This window comes from Dunckerocampus dactyliophorus, chromosome 5 (genome assembly GCF_027744805.1).
Source record: "Dunckerocampus dactyliophorus isolate RoL2022-P2 chromosome 5, RoL_Ddac_1.1, whole genome shotgun sequence".
Taxonomy (NCBI): Eukaryota; Metazoa; Chordata; class Actinopteri; order Syngnathiformes; family Syngnathidae; genus Dunckerocampus; species Dunckerocampus dactyliophorus.
Window position 1 is genome coordinate 3,969,723 of NC_072823.1, and position 18,884 is coordinate 3,988,606.

An 18,884-nucleotide genomic window follows, 5' to 3' on the forward strand; every position below is an offset into this window, starting at 1 on the left:
TCGCCTTAGAAACCATCGCTTCTGTGCCTTCATGTAGCGTTAGCTGGTTCACGAGGCTAACTTGCTGCTAGCACTCTGTATCTACTCGCTAGTAGAGAGAAGGGTTCACTCTCTCCGTTCATTCCACTGTAGAACCAATGCCCACAGACAGATGCAGAGGGAACCCTCTTGTCGTCCAGCCTGTGTAGTTTAGAGAGACAAGGAAAAGAAACACACATGAATGCATGAACATGTCAATTTATCAAGGCCAGCATAAATATGGACTGTTATTTTTATCATTTGATGAATGGATTCATTTAATAGACTTTATTTCTTTGTTTATTTAGTAGCGTGACAGGCCTAACTATTTGTGAAACAATGAAAACACCCAACATTTGAGTCCATGTCATTCTTTTTCAGGCACAGATACACATCACATTAACCTAGTCGTGTCTAAAGTAGGGCCCGGATGCTGTTTTTTTTTTAAAATTTATTATTGGCCTGCCACACATTCTAAAAATATAATTTAACAAGAAAACTAAAAAAAAAACAAAACCGCAGCAAAAATGGAAAAATCTGCGGTAATTTTAAAAGACTAAAGTCAAAATATTAACAGAAAAAAGTTGTAATCCAACGACAATTTTACAAGAATAACGTGGTGATATGAGGAAAAATAACAAGGTTGGATTTTTTAGAAAATGAGGTTGCGTAAAAAGTTAGAATGGCGAGAATAAAGTCAAATATTACGGCGAAGTTGTAATTACGAGAAGAAAATTGGAAAATAAAAAAAAACATCTGTAATAAAGTCAAAATATATAAAGAGAAAAAAATATATTCTACCAAGAAAAAAAGTTGACATTTTGTAAGAATAAATAATACAGAAAATAATAAATAAAAAAAAAAACTGTGTTTTTTTTAATTTATTAAAGAGCCATTATGAGAAACAAACTTGCTTGAGAGATGAGTATCACAAGTGGATGAGACATTTTGATGAGCCGGTATCGTGGAGACAGGAAGCTGGCAAATTGTGAGCCTGGTGGCTTCATAATATGCACATTAGATGAGTAAATGTAATCCCATTACAAACTGTAGGTCATACTGATGATTTTTCAAATTTACAGTGTGCCTTTATCTCTAACCATTTTCAAGCCACAACTTTTTGAAATAGTGATGTCAAAACTGAAAAAAAAAAAAAACTCTGGCGCCTAAAGGGTTAATCGCCTTTTTAATAATTATTGAATATATTTGATTCTTTCCAACAAAAATCAGTAGTATGCCAGTTGAATGTTTTTTTCACCATCACTTCCTGACTCGTCTGTGCTCAGCTTGCAGCTACATGAAATTCAGGTGAGGGCAGGAAATATCGCAATAAATTCTGTCAACAAATGCCACGAAAACACAAAAAAAACATTTCTGAGCCTGCTTGTGGTTCTCAGCGGGAAGCACTCTTCTTCCAACTGTGATGCAAACTGATTACAACAATGCACTGTAGTTTGGATAATACTCAGCGTGTCCTTGTCATTGTGTTGTTATTGTTTGTTTGAACTACCCCAAAGTCCGTTAAAAATATACAGCTAATGCGACCACCATGGGAGATTCATTTTCATTTCTTGCACGTCAATACTTTTTCAGGCGCAGTCAAACGGCCCAAATTTTGTATGATTGGATTTTTGATTAAATGTTTAGGTAAAATTTGGCATTGGTTCTTGTACACTGTCTTGGTTATCGTACAATATTGTGTTTAAAAAACTGTTGTGTTTTACGCTTTTGCTTGTTTTTTCAGCCATCTTAGATCACACACCCAACATCTCGTAATACTTTGTTTCAGTGACGTGGGGTTAGTGGAGGCCGGTGAGGCAGAGCCTCACTTGTAACGATGAAAAAAAAACAAAAAAACATACAGCATAAAATAAACATGAATATTTGTCCATTGAAATGTATTGTAAATGTATTTTCCGTATGAAGCCAATCGTATTTAACATTTTCTTCAGTAAACATTGCTGAATTTGCACATTATTCTTGCTCACGGACGATAAAATATATAGAAATGTCATACAGCAGTCGCTTGCAGTACTTGCTTCATCCTGAAGGGGTGGAGGTGTGTGAGACCATGAAAGGCCAGCATTTAAAAAAAATATTGACTGCAGCACCAGCTGGATAGCAGCAAGTCAGATTCATTCAAAATTGTGTTATGCTCTGCTGAATGAATGAATGAACGGCAGAGTGGTCTCTTTTCAGTCATACAGTCTCTGTGGGGGGAGGCGGGGCCGCTAGCATACACACACAGCAAAAGAGTGGAGCTTTGTGACGAGCAATGCAAGGTGACATAGTAGGTGTTAGGAGGGAAAAAGATGTTTGCAACGCCGCAATGCCACAGCCCCCGTGTGGGACTATTAATAATGAGCAACGTGAGGTCATCAGCAAGAAAGAGCAAGTATGCTGAATTTTTTTTAAAAGTGGTAGCAACATCAAAGGTGACACAACGAACTTGCCCAGCTCAAACATGTCCGCCTGACCCAGTACACATCGAGATGCAGAGTCTTCGTCCTGACAGTCAACACTTACTGAGACGTTTGGTCGGCAAGGTAAATACAAACGGAACAGCGAAAAATGGTGTGCGTTCACAGAAGGTCATCGCAAACAAAATGCTGCTCTTTAATACAGTTGAAAAGCCAGCATTTCAAGAAATGCTGCACATGTTAGGCAGTACGAATTGCCTCTGCGAATAGACCGTACATGCCGCATTTCCAAACGCACCTGCTTTATTTTGTGACGTATTAAATGAAAAAGTTTGTTTTGTCCATTCATTTTTTCACTGGAGAATGTTACACCCTCGTCTTGTCTCGTTCTTGTGGACCCCATCTCGTGCATCGTCTCATCCCGTGGTTTGTGTCCAGTGACAGGCCTAATTATAACATATTTTCCAACATAGTTGCACATTTATTCTTTGTTGTGTTTTTTTCCCATGGTATGGCGGCTGTGGAAAAAAGAAACACGTTTTTTTCTTTAATATTTCAATGTTATGCTTCTAAAATATTTTTTTTCCTTCCTCATAATATTATGACTTCATTCTTGTAAAATTGTGTGTATTTAAATGTTCTTGTAAGATTGACACTTTTATCTCTTATTATGATGTAATCTTCTAATATTTTCACATTATTCTCATAACATTACTGCTCATTTCTTTCATTTTTCCCATTATTTTGTTTTTCTTTTCCTGTTAAATTGACTCTTTTGGACACCTCTGCTCAAAAATAATGTGGATGGATGTTTGTCTATGTGTGTCGGTGATTGGCCGGTGACCAGTCACCCAAAGTCAGCTGGGATAGACTCCAGCTCATCTGTGACCCTAATGAGGAAACTAGTATAGAATATGGATGGATAAGACTACTTTACTTGCTGCAGAGCCTGCTCCCTGATTACAGTCGAGGTGCCCTTGAGCATCCCGCCAAACCAGTCACATTTGAGCTGCCTACACACTCTGACATCTGTGGTTTTCGTGTGTGAATTGGTTCTGTGGTGATTAAAAATATACACCCTCATGAAAATTGAATTTTACTTCAATCACTGGCCTAGTGCACCTGTGTGGTCAGCCCCTAGAACAGTCACATTAATTTCAAACCTTTATACTACGGTGTAAAAGTGTTATGTTGAGGGTGCCCTTTAGGCGCCTCTCAGTCAAAACTGTGATGATCGCTCCTGTCCGGCGTGCACACGCTTGTCGCGCGCTCCTGTGTTGAAAATAAGAATGCCATTTAAAATGCCGTCCAAGTTTAGTGGTGTGAAATGACATACTTATTTTTAAAAGTGCAGGAATAAATTCTTTGAATAAATAAATGTCACGTTGCCACATTAGCAGTGGAGAGGAGTCCACGCTCGACACCTCAACCCCCTCCTCCAGCCTCCTCCATATCTCCGCCTCCTTCTCTCCTCCTCTCCCCTCTGCCACCCCCTTTCATAAAGCTGTTGGTGGTGGTCTGCCTCAACTATATCCAGCGCGGTGCCGGTCTCAGTGCAGCTGTATTGGGTTCAGGTTGGCAGCTGGCGGCGCGCACGGCGGAACGTGTCCCGTCGCTCTTCACCCCGGCGCTCGAACCGTGGAATAATGACCAGAGCAGAGGCTACCTCCATCGCCCTGTCCTGAGCCCGTTTCTGTTCCATACCGTGAGACATTTACACCGAAGATGATGGAGACCGGAGTCCGCGTTTTTTTGGTTTTCCTCCTCCACCAGGTAAGAGCTTCACACTCTTCATCAGTCATAGCTCTGTAAGTTTCTTTCGAGCATGCACAAAGCACAATGCTTCTTTGAGATGCTTTTGAACCATGCCACTGCAAGTTCTCACAGTCACAGCAGGTTCAAGCAGATGATGTCACCTTTGGTAATCTGCAGGACTTAATCCATGTTTTCCTTGTATAAACAGCAGATAAATGAGTATAGAGTCTAAGTCTGTTCCTCGGTCACATCTATATTCCACTCAGACACCAATTTGAACGTTTCTTTGCTGTGTGTGTGTGTGTGTGTGTGTGTGTGTGTGTGTGTGTGTGTGTGTGGCATAAAGGAAAGAAAGACCAAGTGAGTGAGGCGGTGGTGCTGTCAAAAGAAGCAGAAAGTAAGGGGCAGTTATAGCTTGGCTGCTCTATTTGGTGCGTTCCCCTGGGTATTTTATTCACTCCTTGCAGAAACTGTCTCAGGGGATGCTGAATAAAGACTTAATTTCCCGCTGTGATGGAGCCACTCTCCTGTTTGATCTGATTTTATTATGGGAGCTGTATAGAAGAGTCCCCCCTCCCCCAAGTTGTAGGACCGTTAATGTGAAGAGGGTGGAAAATAACTTTTCAGTGAAAGTATCAGGTTGTCTTGCTCACACCTTTAACCTGCTTGCTAATAATTTGGCATATACTATGGAGATCAGTGAAACACATTTAGAAAAAGGAAATAGGTACACCTACACAATGCAACAGGACCCAACAGGGGCGCCGTGTATAGCGGGGGGAAAGTTTGGACAATTTCAAGCGCCCCTGACTGACAGTGGCCACAAAAATAAGAACACATTAAACAGCTGCCCAATGGGGCCCCAATGTGATTTTTTTTTACCGAGGCCCCGAGGGACCCAATATCAAAAATGGTCTGCGCTCAGTTTTGTGACAATTTGCTTACTGTTGCAGTGGCAGGGCATAAATCAGCACTGAGCTGCTTTCTTCTAAAGTCTTTTAAGACTTTTAAGACTGTTGTCGCTCATGTAACCTACAGTGAAGTGTACCTCTGGATCACTCACTTGCAGCACGTTGCACCAGCGGCATCATTTTAGGTCACCTATTGTGTCTCGCTAGATTGTAAATAGAAGCGGCTTGATTAACTGGGATAATTCCAAAGTAAATGAGATCGTTAGACAGATGCATCATTCAAACACTCAAAAGGAGAGAGTGCATTGTCATATTTTTGCATGTATGTTATCAAAGCACATGCAAATACTCTTCCACTTGACTGATAATCCGCAGCAGGATTGCAAACCTGTTGTCTTCTTCTCTCAGAATCCCATATCAATACCGGGTAGTCAAAACTGGATCAAAGGCATCTTATTTATAGAATCTTAGGGAGCGAGAAGTCCCAATAAGCTGGTACACACACACACACACACGCACGCACACACACACACACATCATCATCAGCAGCATCCCCCTCCTAAGCTATAAATCTGTGATTTTTCCAAATTAATTCCTGCGCACTCTCACCATGTGCAGTACTGTTTCCGAAAACACTCCGTGCAGATGGGAGCTGCAGGTGCAAGAATCTTTCCCACCTTCCCCCCCTTTCTTTCCTATTCTCCTCCTCTTTGCCTCCCTTGTATACTCCATTAATGTTTAATATTTTGCGGGGTTTATGATTTTAATCACAGTTTAAATCTTGGGCTTGCGCTCGGGAATGTCTGTGAGAAGATTTGGATTTTATAGGCGCAATGCTCAATGACCTGTTAAAGGTCCTGTTTAAGGAGCTGCAGGCAGAGTGAGAGAGGTAAATGAGCGATGTCATGAGGGAAGAGTGGTTCAAAACCGTTCATTTCGGACGAAGCTGGGGACATACAGTCTGTACTGGCACAGGAATACAACACAACTTGAAAAATATACTTTTTTTAATCACACAGGTGCCTAAATAGAGTCATACATTATGGCAATCCATTTACCCACCCATTTTCTATACCGCTCGGACTCATTAGGGTCACAGGTGAGATGGAACCTGTCCCGGCTGACTGTGGGCGAGAGGCAGGGTAAACCCTGGAGTGGTCGCAGGGCACATTCAAACCTATGGACAATTTAGAGTCGCCAATGAACCCAACATGCATGCTTTTGGGATGTGGTAGGAAACTCCGCAAAAAGATGTCCAAACCCTCGATCTTCTAACATGCTAACCACCAGGCTGCTGCGGGGCCGCCATGGGGACCCTCTATCGTAGGGATCACAAACTGCTGGACCGTGGGATGGAACCTGGAGAAAGCCCACACACGCACGGGGAAAACATGCAAACTCCACACAAAGATGCCCAAACTTAGATTCGAAGCCTAAATCTTGTGACGGTATTGGTCAGATTGGAATCATTCCTCTTTTAAATGTAACAGTGGGATATGAATTTGATACCTGTATATGTCACAATGGAAACAAACTGATCCGATATACCCTGTCAATGAAAGCCTGGCCTCTTAACAAAACACTGATCAATGACGTATACGCGTCTACAAATCAATCCACCCACGGTGAATAGAAAAGCCAGCAGTAAATCAAACCTACATCACAAGCAATATAGTACATTAGAGGTGCACGGACCATTAAATAAGGAAAACGATTACCAATGGAGGCCGGCAAAGTCATGCCAAGTTTACAGGCCAACTAAACAGTTAAGATTGAACATTTTTATTACTGATTTGCTGTTGTGAACTTCTGTGCTGTGTCTGTATCCGGTATGTAGCTGCATACCTGCATTTGCAGGATGCATACTCTTTTTTTCTCATCTGTCGTCAACAACAGACCAATATCAAAGGACAGTGAGGGATCAGTCTATATGTACACTTTCTGCTTTCCTGCGGTCTACCTTCTGTGCACCCCATTCATGTGTGTATGTCATGTCCATGACAGGTCACAATGAATCAATTTTCCAGAGCCGGCCCTCCTCTGGCCTTTTATCCCTCCCAAGAACGCTCATATGTGGGAAGTGTCCATTCAGAACTGCCATCCGTCTGTTACTGAGTGCTTTTTCAGGCAGGGGCTTTTTATAATGCGAACTGGTTGCACAGGAACAGTATGATGAGCTGCAAAGGCTAATGATGACACTAATGGGACACGCCATTCATTATGGTGGAATGATTTCTTTCACTCTTTCAGCTCCCTCCTTCACCTACTATATATATACACAAAAAAAGCAAAGCACTTAAAATACAATTTTTAGCAAGTGGTAATGGCTTAATTTTTGAACATGCATACAAGTTACATTGGAATATATCACATAGTACAATTCACAGTTCCACGTGTCCAAAATGGAGTAGGAGGAAGAAAAGAGTCCAACTGTGTTCTCAATGGGGGTTTTTTTAGTCACAAAACGGCCTTGTTAGCAGCCTATTACCTTACTAATACATGGAAATCACCTGCCTATGATGTCATCAGCAGGTGACTGTAATTCTTTGCTAACTAAAACAGCTACGCCACAAGCCTCTGCTTTTCCTTCGAGTAATCAGTTAGGGCCATAGACGGACCAAATCAACATGAGCCAAACACAGTTAGTGGTTTGGTCCGAAACATATCAGAAAAGAGGCAAAAACGTTGATCGCTGTTTTCCAAAATCAAAGCTGATGTGTGTGAATGTCTCGTTTTTCCTAAAACACAAAGATAATAGGTCCGCTTTCATGGATGACTAAGGAAATGAAAAAAAAATCACTTTTGAGAGGCTGAAATCGGAGGATATTTACATTTTTTAAATCAGAAAGTTTCGATTGTTGTCGATTAATTGGGTTCTTGACTGATCATTGATTCATGGATTAATTGTTGCACCTCCGACAGACACTGAATCAACAGCAATTAGTGCACTCCACTTATCTTCAGTTACTTCAAAACACCATTAATCGACCATCGGATCAACTGATCGATTAATCACATCCATTTTGCCTCAGTTATCGACACATCATAATAACATGCCCATCCTTAGCATTTACAGAAATGTTTGTTTTTTTAAAAAGTCAGAGCCACCAACAGTTGCCGATTGTTTATCAGCAGTTTCCCCTGCGAGTGTGCTTGAACATCAGTGAGCTGTGATGGGTTATAAGGTCAAACACTTTCTTAAACTCAACAGTGGCAGGGTGTGACCTTTTGAAGGGAAAAAAACGACTTCTCAGTCTTGTACCCTTTGACAAAGCCACCACACTCTCCTGGGGGCGGGAGGGAGCGGATGAGCGGAGGATGAGGGATGAAGATAGTGAGAGTAGTAATTAAAGTAAATATGTCCCCTTAGCATTCCATTAGAATCTGCCTGCATTCCTTACAAGCGGCCTAATTATGCAAAACGCCAATGGACATTGCGCTGTGTGATCGTAAAACATGCCAAGTGAGAGGAAAAAAGAAACTAAGAAAACCCCCGAGTGGATTAATGGCTTATTTGTGAGTGGCTAGGATAGGACATGGAGGATTTTAATAAATTCGAGTGTGAAGGACAGAGCAGAGAAATGCTGCGCTGTCCCTCCAGATGATCATGCTTTCATCTCGGGTCATTGTCCTCTTGTCAATTTTGTTGTCAGACAAGCACATGAACAGGCATACCGATAAAGGTGACACACAGTAGATGCCCAGGTAAAAAAAAAAAAAAGTAATCCTCTGAGTGTATGAGCTAGCGATGCTTACTTCACACCCCTTCCGCTGTCTCACAGTTTGTCTGCTCCAGCCGCCTCTGTGACAAACACTCGCTGTAATCCATTGCACATATTCATGAGGCGTTCACCCACTCTGTTAGCCTGTCTCCTTTCCACATCCTGATATGTACTCTCAACTCTTTGCCTGCCACATGCACAAGTCTTCATTTGGCAGGTGGTATGCTTATTTTTCAACATGATTGTGATGACTCTCTGTGCCGTGTTTTGTGTGTGTGCCTGTAAAGCTGCCAGCAACACAGAGGGTCTATTCATGTAAAAGAGCTTGTACTGCAGGGTTCCTTTTCTTGCAGAACAGTACGGTAGTTTTGCGGATAATAGCAGCAAGCGATGAAAATGCAAGATGAATTAAGCCCTTACCATGTCGTGTCCCATTCCTGGTGTGGCGTACCTTTTTGTGAAAATGTGTTTCATTGTGAGACACTTTGCAGAAATTACACAGTGGTGAGTTTTTTTTTAACTCTAAGGGTGCAAAATGTGTGATGGACTTCCTCCTAAACCTTTTTAGGTTGTTTATATACACTCGGGTAGCTACTTTTAAGATACACTTTGTGGTACAACTTGGACACATCTTCAGTGATGTACCCGGGGTCATGGGGTGTTTCAGGTCTTACATCCGATACCCTCAACCGGGTGACCCAGTCGGGGGTGATCAGGCCCCGAATTGTGTCCAGGTAGCGCACTACACCACGCAGGCGCCCTCCTCAACCAGAGCCACCATGAAGCCTTTTCAGCAGCTTCCATTATGTTTTTCATGGACTTTAGCCTGTGTAGCCCACAGATTCCTAAGAGTCCCAGAGATTGGCCTGCAAAACGCCTGCAAACCACTTCAATAGGTTCGCAGGGGCCCTCCACCCATCAGCTCCGATAGTCAGCTTTGTGTCGCTTTGGAATCGGTGCTGCTGCCGTCGCCTTGGTGGCACATTGTTTCTTGATGCCAAACCTGTCTGAGGCATTATGAAGTTGCTCAGCCTGTGGTCCACATTTCCCTTGCCTGTTCCTTCAAGGGTCAAATCAACATCAAACTGGTGCCACTCCTCTGACTCTTGGTTGGTAGCGGACCACAAAGTCAGATGTTATACTAATGGTCTGCTTTGGGGTGTAGATTGTGGTGTTTGGAGGTTCTGGGTGCTGTGGGGTCTGTCCGGGCCTAGCTCCTCATCTGTGGTCACCAGTACATGTACAGGCACTCTGCGTTGCACCGATCGTTTCCTCATGCAGCCCATCTTGGTCTGGTGTGTCTTCAGACCTGTTGGGGTTTTGCAGACCTTGCCACATTTGCAGACTGCAGTCATCGTCGATTGAACATTCACGTCGGTTGTTACCAGAATCTCTGTCTGTTCGGGGTGCTCATCCTTCCCCCCTCTCGGGCACCCCTCGGGGGTGTTTCTTCTTAGGGTTCTTTGTAGTGTATGTTGAGTGTTCTTTTTCAAGAACTGCAGCTTGGGTTGCTAACCCGCCCTGCTAAAATAATTGATATAGATATAGATAGATATATAGAAATAGATGTATATTTAGATATACAAAAAGGTTGTAATCTTACAGGTAAGATTACAAGGTGGAAGACCTTAAATTGGGCATTTGACAGAATTTATAGTGGTTTCCAGATATACAGTAACTTTCTCACTTTCATCTTGAGTATCGGCCTGATCAAGGCACTCAAACAGAACAGCAGCCAACATTGGTAAGTATTAAAACCCGACATTACTCACCATAAGTGTGGCCACACGTCTTGGACTCAAGTCAAAACTCATGTCACAATTTGTATGACTTTTGATTCGACCATATCATCAATGACTCGGGAGTTGACTCAGACCTTTGTCTGATGACTTGAAAATACTTGAGATTTTCAGTGAGTGAAACTTGGAAAACACTGACTTTTTCTCACCTCTGTTGCTCACCACCGACAGTGGCTGGTCTTCGAGCACAATAAATTGGCCCCTCTTTTCTGTTATAGCTAATAACTTTTTCATTTCTCACGCTTCACAAATGTTTCGGACAGCTTTGGTTGTTTGAGGGAGCCAAACAACCAGAGCCTCCATGGTCTTGTGGAAATGTGCAATGAGGTTGGTCATGTTAAACATCCCCGATTGTGTGCCACAAGTTTCGCAGTAAGCTACAAAATACTTAACGAAAAATACTGCCACACGGCTGACATCACTCCCACTTCTTGCTACTTTGTTAGCACAGAGCTGTTGTTGTTATCAAGTGGGCGCCATCTGCGCACTGCTGGATAGAAGTGCAGGGGCGGCATCTGGAATGGACTGCTTGTGCTTATATCGGAGGCCGCATGCCGATATAATTCGATATCTGATACCAATAACGGATGGGGACACCCTTAAAAATGTCCTTGCTCAACTATGGGGGGAATCAGCGGTTTGCTGTTTACATATTGCTTTGAATAGGATCATCTCTCTACATATTCTGAAGTCCTGTTTACATGTAAGTGTCTATATTGAAGTGTGGATGGATGCAACTCAACTTCCTATGCCTACGTTGTTCTTTTTTAAACTGCAAACCATACCCGTCAAGATATGCAATATTAAATAAGGTAAATGTTACGAAAAAACAAGGGAAACTAAGGGAAATTCTACTCTTCCACAAGAATTTCGCAAGAAAAATATTTCCGATGTGCGGAGACCCGACTGCCTACGGTGGTGCAACCGTGTTATTTTACTGCCATGCTCCTTTTATTTTGTAGGCCTGACTTTATCGGCTACAGGATGTAGCTGTGCTGCTCCAGCAAAACTGGTGATTTTTTTTCATGAAAGTAAAAATGCGGGACACTATTAAAGATAATTATTATTATTAAGGCAAACGAGAGAATGACTCAACAGCGCCTCTGCCAATGGCAGCCAAGTAGTCAACGTTCAGTTCCACACAGTCGACTGATGAACTGGTCATTGTGCCCATCCCTAGCTTACACTGCTTTAAATCAGTTATTAACATTTAATAACGTTCTATCACCAAACGTTTACACTTTTATCGAAAAGTGGAATAAAAAGTGGAAATTCCTTATCTGTCATAGTGTGGCAATGGCATGGAATGTGTTCATTGAACTTTTCTTTCTTTTTTTAAAATGTGAGTGATTTGCATGATAGGAATTGACCCAAAATAAGTCAGGTGATTCTCCTCAAAAGTTCCGTACTTCCTCCTGTTGGCCTGTTTGTGCACTTATACTTATATTGTATGCCACTTCTCTTGAGCTAATCTACTTTGATTGTTCAATTTTCCTCACATTAGTCCCCTATTCCGTATCAAATGGTGCTGAGTGTGTCACTTATCAGATGATTCAGGGTTCATCTCAAGTGCAAATGCTGAAGAAAGTAAACAGGACTTAATTATTATTTCTTTCAAGGCCACTGGCAGCCAAAAATGGTACATCTAGTCTTTAAAGCTAAAGATAATCGTGAGACATATAATCATCACCTTGACTTTAAAGCTGCAGCGTGCCACTTTATTTCCGATGCAAATGTGGCTTTGATGCGTTTGAAGCCATCAGACCCACTTTTGCATTCTCCCAACGTCACTGGTTCAGAAAGTGTGACTGTGAAGCAATCACATCCTTCTGTTGTTAGAGCTGATAGCTTGAGTACTCAAGAAATTACTCCAGGAAACTCATTTCATCCTCATGCTCTCTGCAGTCTTGAGCAACCTTTTGGAATCTAGTGGTTATCTATGTACTCTTCGTCATCGTATCATAACATTGCACCTATTCATTCAGAGATAGTGTTTTTTACCTTGCATGCTATACCGCTGCTGCTGCCTAGATGGCGACAAAGTGCCAGTTATTATTTCAAGATTTCCAGGCATGGTGCCACTCAAAGAGCAGTCTAAAATGCACTTTGAGTGTGCACATGTTGGGTGTTTACTTGCATGTGCATGTACAGGTATGTGTATTGCCTCTGTATCGGTGCTAGGTAGAAGCAATTTAAAGCACTAAATGTGCTTGTCAGGAAAAAGAGCTGGAAGATGAGCATACACAGCGGTATATCAGTGCATATGCATGCGGGTCTCAATCAGCATTGCGTTTTCTACTTCATGTCAGCATGTGAGGGGAATGAAAGCAAACATTTGCCTGCAACTGACGATGGGCATTATGGTGCTTTGTCTGCTGCCATAGGACTCTCAAGTGGGCTGTTTTAGGACTTCTTCCATTCTGCTCTCCGTACATTTAACTCGCCTTAATTTGTTCATTCAGTCGTTTTCCAGCGTGCATTCTGCCCAGGTTCCTGGGTGACTGTAACAGACAACACCCTAACGGGTCATCAGTCAATCAGAGACAAACAAGCAGTCACACGTACATTCCAGGCTAGGGTAAATTTGTAGTTTCCAATCAGGGAAGTAGCACCACATTCTGGGCCCCCATACTGAAGATTCCTCCACCCTAAACCCACCGTGAACGCTCCCCGTACACTAACACTGTAGTTTACCCTGATTTTTGTCTTGGCAGGGAACATGATGTTGCGTCACTTAGAGCAGTGTTTCCCAACCTTTTTTGTCTTGTGTACCCCCAGAGCCTTATTGTCATGCTATGAGTACCCCCTCACTCATACGTGTTGATAATTACAGTACAATGTAACACAGCTGCTATGATTTTGGCACACCTTTGCCACATGTTATTGTCTCCCTGGGGAAACTAGTTGTAGTGCAAACATTCCATTTTATTGAGTGGCTTCATATGACATGACTGACAATGTTTACTTATCATCTTGTAATCATTTATGAAATGTTTCCATGTACCCCCTGCAGTAACCCTGGTTTTGAATCACTGGCTTAGAGCATTGTGTACCGATGAGTTGCTTAGCAATAAGCTTAAAATAACCTTAAAGCAACCTTATGCAACATTCCCCAGAGCAACTTATGCTTCGAAAAATGCGGTAAGTTGTCCACATGCATTAAAAAGCTTATTCAAAGCAGTAATCCAGATTTTTTTATGTGTTACGGACAAGACATGACATGTCAAAAACACTCCTATCTTGGTTCGCATTGTCTTGGTTCTGTCTTATTCGTCACTTTTCCTCTGGCAGCAGTTTGTGCTAAATCTGTAACCATAGCTGAATAGTTTGTACGGTTTTAATTGTACTGGTACGTGCTGTCAATTTGCTAATACATTGATCTACTCATTCATTTTCCATGCCGCTTCTCCTCACTAGAGCCACAGGGATATATCCCAGCTGACTTTGTGCGAGAGGCGTATGTGAGGCGGTACACCCTGGACTGGTCGCCAGCCAATGGCAGGGCACATATAGACAAACAATCATTCACACTCGCATTCATACCTATGGGCAATGTAGAGTCTCCAATTAATATAACATGCATATTTTTGGGACATTTCCGTGAAGGAAGGATGGAGCGTGAGGTCAACAGGCGTGTCGGTGCAGCATCTGCAGTAATGCGGTTGCTGTACCGGACCGTCGTGGTGAAGAGAGATCTGAGCTGGAAGGCAACGCTCTCAATTTAACGGTCGATCTATGTTCCCACCCTCACCTACGGTCATGAGCTTTGGGTCATCTGGGAGAGGCTCAGAGTAGAGCCTCTAAGGTGAGTTGAGGTGGCTCTGGCATCGAGTCTGGATGCCCCCGGGGAAGACCTAGGACATGCTGGAGGGATTATGTCTCACAGCTGACCTGGGAACGCCTTGGTGTCCCCCCGGTGGAACTGGAAGAGGTGGTCGGGGACTGGGAAGTCTGGGCTTCCCTACTGTGACTGCTGCAAGTGCGACTCGGATAAGCAGAAGAAAATGAATGGATGGATGGATGGATGGATGGATGGATGGATGGATGGATGGATGGCATATTTTAGAGAAAGCCCACGCATGGGAAGAACATGCAAACTTCACACAGAAATGCGCTAACAGAGATACGAACCCGATCTTTCAGATCTTCTAACTGTGTGTCCAACATGCTAACCGCTAGGCCACTGTGCGGCCCACATTGATCTCAAAATGACATCTTTTAGATCAGTGGATCTCGGGAATTTTTTGCGGAATTTTTTTCAACTCAAACTTCTCAAACATCTTATATTTAAAGGGACTGTTTGCAACACAACGTGAGCTGCAGCGGTGAAATGCTATCCTCTGTTTATGGCACGCTCTACTCCAGCAGATATCTGCAGCTGTGTGTCAGACGGACGGCACCTTAAGTCCCCACTCGATGTCCATCCCCTCCCGCTCAAGCTTGACTAAGTCGCACATAAACATGGCACACGTGCCGTGGTGGCAGAGGAAGCAAATAGCACAGACAAGAACGTGCATTCACAGACATCAGGTCATTATATTATTTTTTTTGGCCCAGCGTACACCCGCGACCCACTGAAAACTGCTCTGCGACCCACTTTTGGGTCCCGACCCACCACTTGAGAAAAGCTGTTTTAGATAATTAACTTTGCATTATAGCTTCTCTTTAAGAATCATGAAGTAATTTGTACGGCAGACCTGAAGTAATTGCAATATAAATTTCCGGACAGGGCACCTAAAGGGATCTTGGTAAACAGGCTATGAACCTCGAGGGAAGAATGTGTTTTTGTCTGAGTGCTGCTGGGGGGAGTGCACTGATCTCCAACACTGAGGATTACATTGAAGATAAACCTCATTTTTAACAAATTAACTTGTGCAATAGACGTCAGTCCCTCATAGTACCACAACCTCTCAGTATAGTACGGTTCTGTAATGATTATCTGAGGACTGCACTGAATAGATTTGATTTTCATTAGATTACGTTTCTTCGCTGCCTTGTCCTCTATCCACCGTGCACGCTTTACTGGACGCAATTTTCCGCTGAGGTGGCCCTCTTACTGGTGCCTTGGTTTTTCCATGCCGCACGGCGTTGTAGTCACACTAGGTGGCAGTTATCAGAGCATTTACCGTTACAGCCAGCCCCTCTTGGCTGTCCAACTTAAAAAAGACTTTTCCTCTTTGCATAAAGTCCCACCAGGAGACACGCACCACTGGCATGTGCCGCCTGAATTACAGAAACGGGCTGGTACAAGCTGGTATAATTCAAAAGATGTACTGCACAGACCTGGAATTGGAATTTAGGTCACAAAAACTCACAAAAACCACGTGCACACTCACTTCTCAATCTGATAGACTCTTCCTGTTTCTTGACTATCTGGAAAGCAGCTAGGGGAGAAAGAAATACGTGAATGACCACATGCATTAAGTTATATATCGATATATTTGTTTTGTACAGAAACTGTTACTTTTATTGTTAAAGATTGCCAATATTGGATATGATGTGTGTATCAAAATGTTTCTTTTAAAGAGGCCATTGATGGTCAGGACTCTTTCACTGCCTGTGGTTCAGAAATGATAGTTATTCATTGTTTCTTCTACTCTAAATGCATCCCTTTGATGAAATTTGGCAACTGTGATGATATACCCAATTACTGGATGTTAAAACTGAATAACGAATAACTGGACATTAAAGATAGATGAGCTCATTGACCCGGTGTTACGTCCCCAGTGTTGCTAATAGTGTGCTGTCACAGGGATGATAGATCTATGTGCTTGGGTCAGACTTCATTCACCAAATTCATTATTCACTCAGATAGCACAGATAAGTTAGAGGAATTTACTAAAAGGCTGAAGTTCATTTTTGAAGAGGAAATTACAGTGGCCCACAGGGGCATATGTGCAGCAGTGTACAAAGACATGTTGTAAAACACATGCATGAAGAGAAATGCTGCACCTTTACGGAACAAGACGGATGTTACCTCGTACCTGAGATGGAGAAACACCAGAACGTCTCTTAGGAGCTAGGGGCGGTGTTTTCCCGAGTCAACTAGTGAGTGACTATGACAAGAGGGGAGTCGAAAGTAATCTGTGTGTTGCAACAGTCATTTTTTACGCCCTGTGAATGAGTTGTATACACAGGAAATATTGTAAAAAAGCCGAAAAATTGCAGCTTTTATGGTGTGCATTGCTGTCACCTTTTGGCTGTGGACACCACACTACAGTAAGGGTTTGGAGTAGGCATGGGTCGGTACGAGAGTCTGACGCTAGGATAACGTTGGGCAAAAATATCACGGTTTCACGTTATTGTAATTTTATCTCTAAAATGTGTTATTTTGAAATATCTAAAAAGTCATTTCAAAACAGGCATTTTTAAACCACCCGATGAAAGGGCACCGTATGTATTTAAAAATAAATAACAACGGGATTCTTTGTAAATGAATAACACATCAAATGAAATGCAGTTCTCAGTGCAGCCTACTGTGGCTAATCCTGCAACTCAAGTCACAGCACAATTATTATTTTCATAGTAAAAAAAAAAAAAGCAAAATGCAAATAAATGTAATCAATGGCTCAAGAAGGTCACAACGTCAAGTGACAAGACGTTAAGTGGTTGTTGCTTGTTGTTCAGTGGAGAATAAACGCTTTCCACCACTTATCCTCGACTCCTGTCTTGTCCTGAATCACATCTCCACATTTGGTGACCCTCGACGTGAGTAATATGTCGACTAACAATGGCGACTAGAGGGCGGCCATACCGGCGTCGCTCAGTGCTAACAAAGCAGCTAACCCCGGTGTTATCTATGCCCGACTGCTGGCAACACAGCCCACGCCTGTGGTTTCAACACATCAAAACCCAGTTCCAATTGCGAGGAATAACACAAGACGTCACAAAGTATTTCCACGTAGTGGCCGCACTGGACCTCCATGGTCTCTCATGTCGTCGGAACGGTATGACGAACAATTTCAGTGGTTTTGAAACCGTGAGTTTTTCATACCGTGGTATACCTTGAAACCGCTAACCGGCTCATGCCTAATTTGGAGGTGGAGTAGCGAGCTAGAGCGCAGTGATACAGGAGCATAATCCAGGCTTCACACAGAAGTACCAGTTATGTAGTAATTACGATAATTTTGAACGGTATTTCTTCAAATTTTGAAAAATTAAGTTAGCCATGTCGGGTCTGAATCCTTCGCAGCGCACATTTATGGGCTGCTAACGTCATTGCACTGCACGAAGGGTGAAATGTCCATATAAAGCACATTTCAAAAATAACTTTCCATAGACTTTCACCAAAAACAGTGATGATTCATTACAATGTTAAGAGGCTTACGCACTTTTTTCAACATGTAGGTGGAAGCTGCCTCAGCTGCTCTGTGCTTGTTGAAACAAGTTTAGTCAAGAGGCTGTAATGCTTGAGTGGGAGCAGACATTAAAATGTTGCTTAGATGAGACAGTGTACGATTTACTCTAGTCTTCATAAATGATGATGTGTCCAAATGTCAAGTGCTGTACTCAAACGGATTACATTTCTTCTCGTTTTGTTTGAAGTTTCTGAAAGGTCACGTCAGTCCAGGAGTCCACTTGTTAATAGTAGAACTCAAGAGTTTAGGTATAAGTTCTGTTTCCACCACTTTAATTGCCTCCAGAGAGCTGGGGTATGAGCTGGAGGAATTCTGTGACACACTTTTCGAGTATGACAGACGTTGTTATCTGTTGTCCATCACTCAGCTCATTTGTTTCAATCCCACAGTATTCACCTCTGTACAGATTTCACACTTGACGGCGCTCGTCCATGCTGTCTGTTGAAGGGAGGAAATGGTAAAGGTGTTCAAGATCGGTGCTGTCTGTTGTGAGCTCCTCTATGAGGCCCGGCGGCTGGTTCAGATACGCATCCTTTTTTATCCTTGCCTCTTTTCCCATGGTACCCACTTCACTCTACTTGGCTCTACTCACGATTGACACTTCAAGGTACTATTTCAAGCTGCCTAAGTTGTGTTGATACCATATGGGTGACATAAGCCCCTGCTGGTCACTCATTGGTCGGCAGATTTGTCATGGCTGCGGCATTGTAACATTTGAGGATACCCGGCTAGAAATGACCAATTAATGATCAATTAATTAATAAAACCGTTGTATGTGTTGATGGCACCAGCATTCTGCATACTATCACCTGATTATCGAAATAGAACACACGTGCATCAGGCCCCCATCGATCCATGGGGGGTCCCATTTTGCGCAAGGGGGCATGGAGCACCAAGTCAG

General features: G+C 42.7%; 1 protein-coding gene across 1 annotated transcript in view; it reads left to right on the top strand.

Moving 5' to 3' along the window:
- The first annotated feature begins 3,955 nt into the window (after nucleotides 1-3,955).
- The window catches only part of cdh13 (cadherin 13, H-cadherin (heart)), a 337,156-nt gene continuing 322,227 nt past the window's right edge, over nucleotides 3,956-18,884 (top strand). The window contains exon 1 of the mRNA XM_054775680.1: nucleotides 3,956-4,211. Within this exon, the coding sequence (XP_054631655.1) occupies nucleotides 4,164-4,211 (48 nt within the window). The 5' untranslated portion in view covers nucleotides 3,956-4,163. The remainder of the gene's footprint in view (nucleotides 4,212-18,884) is intronic.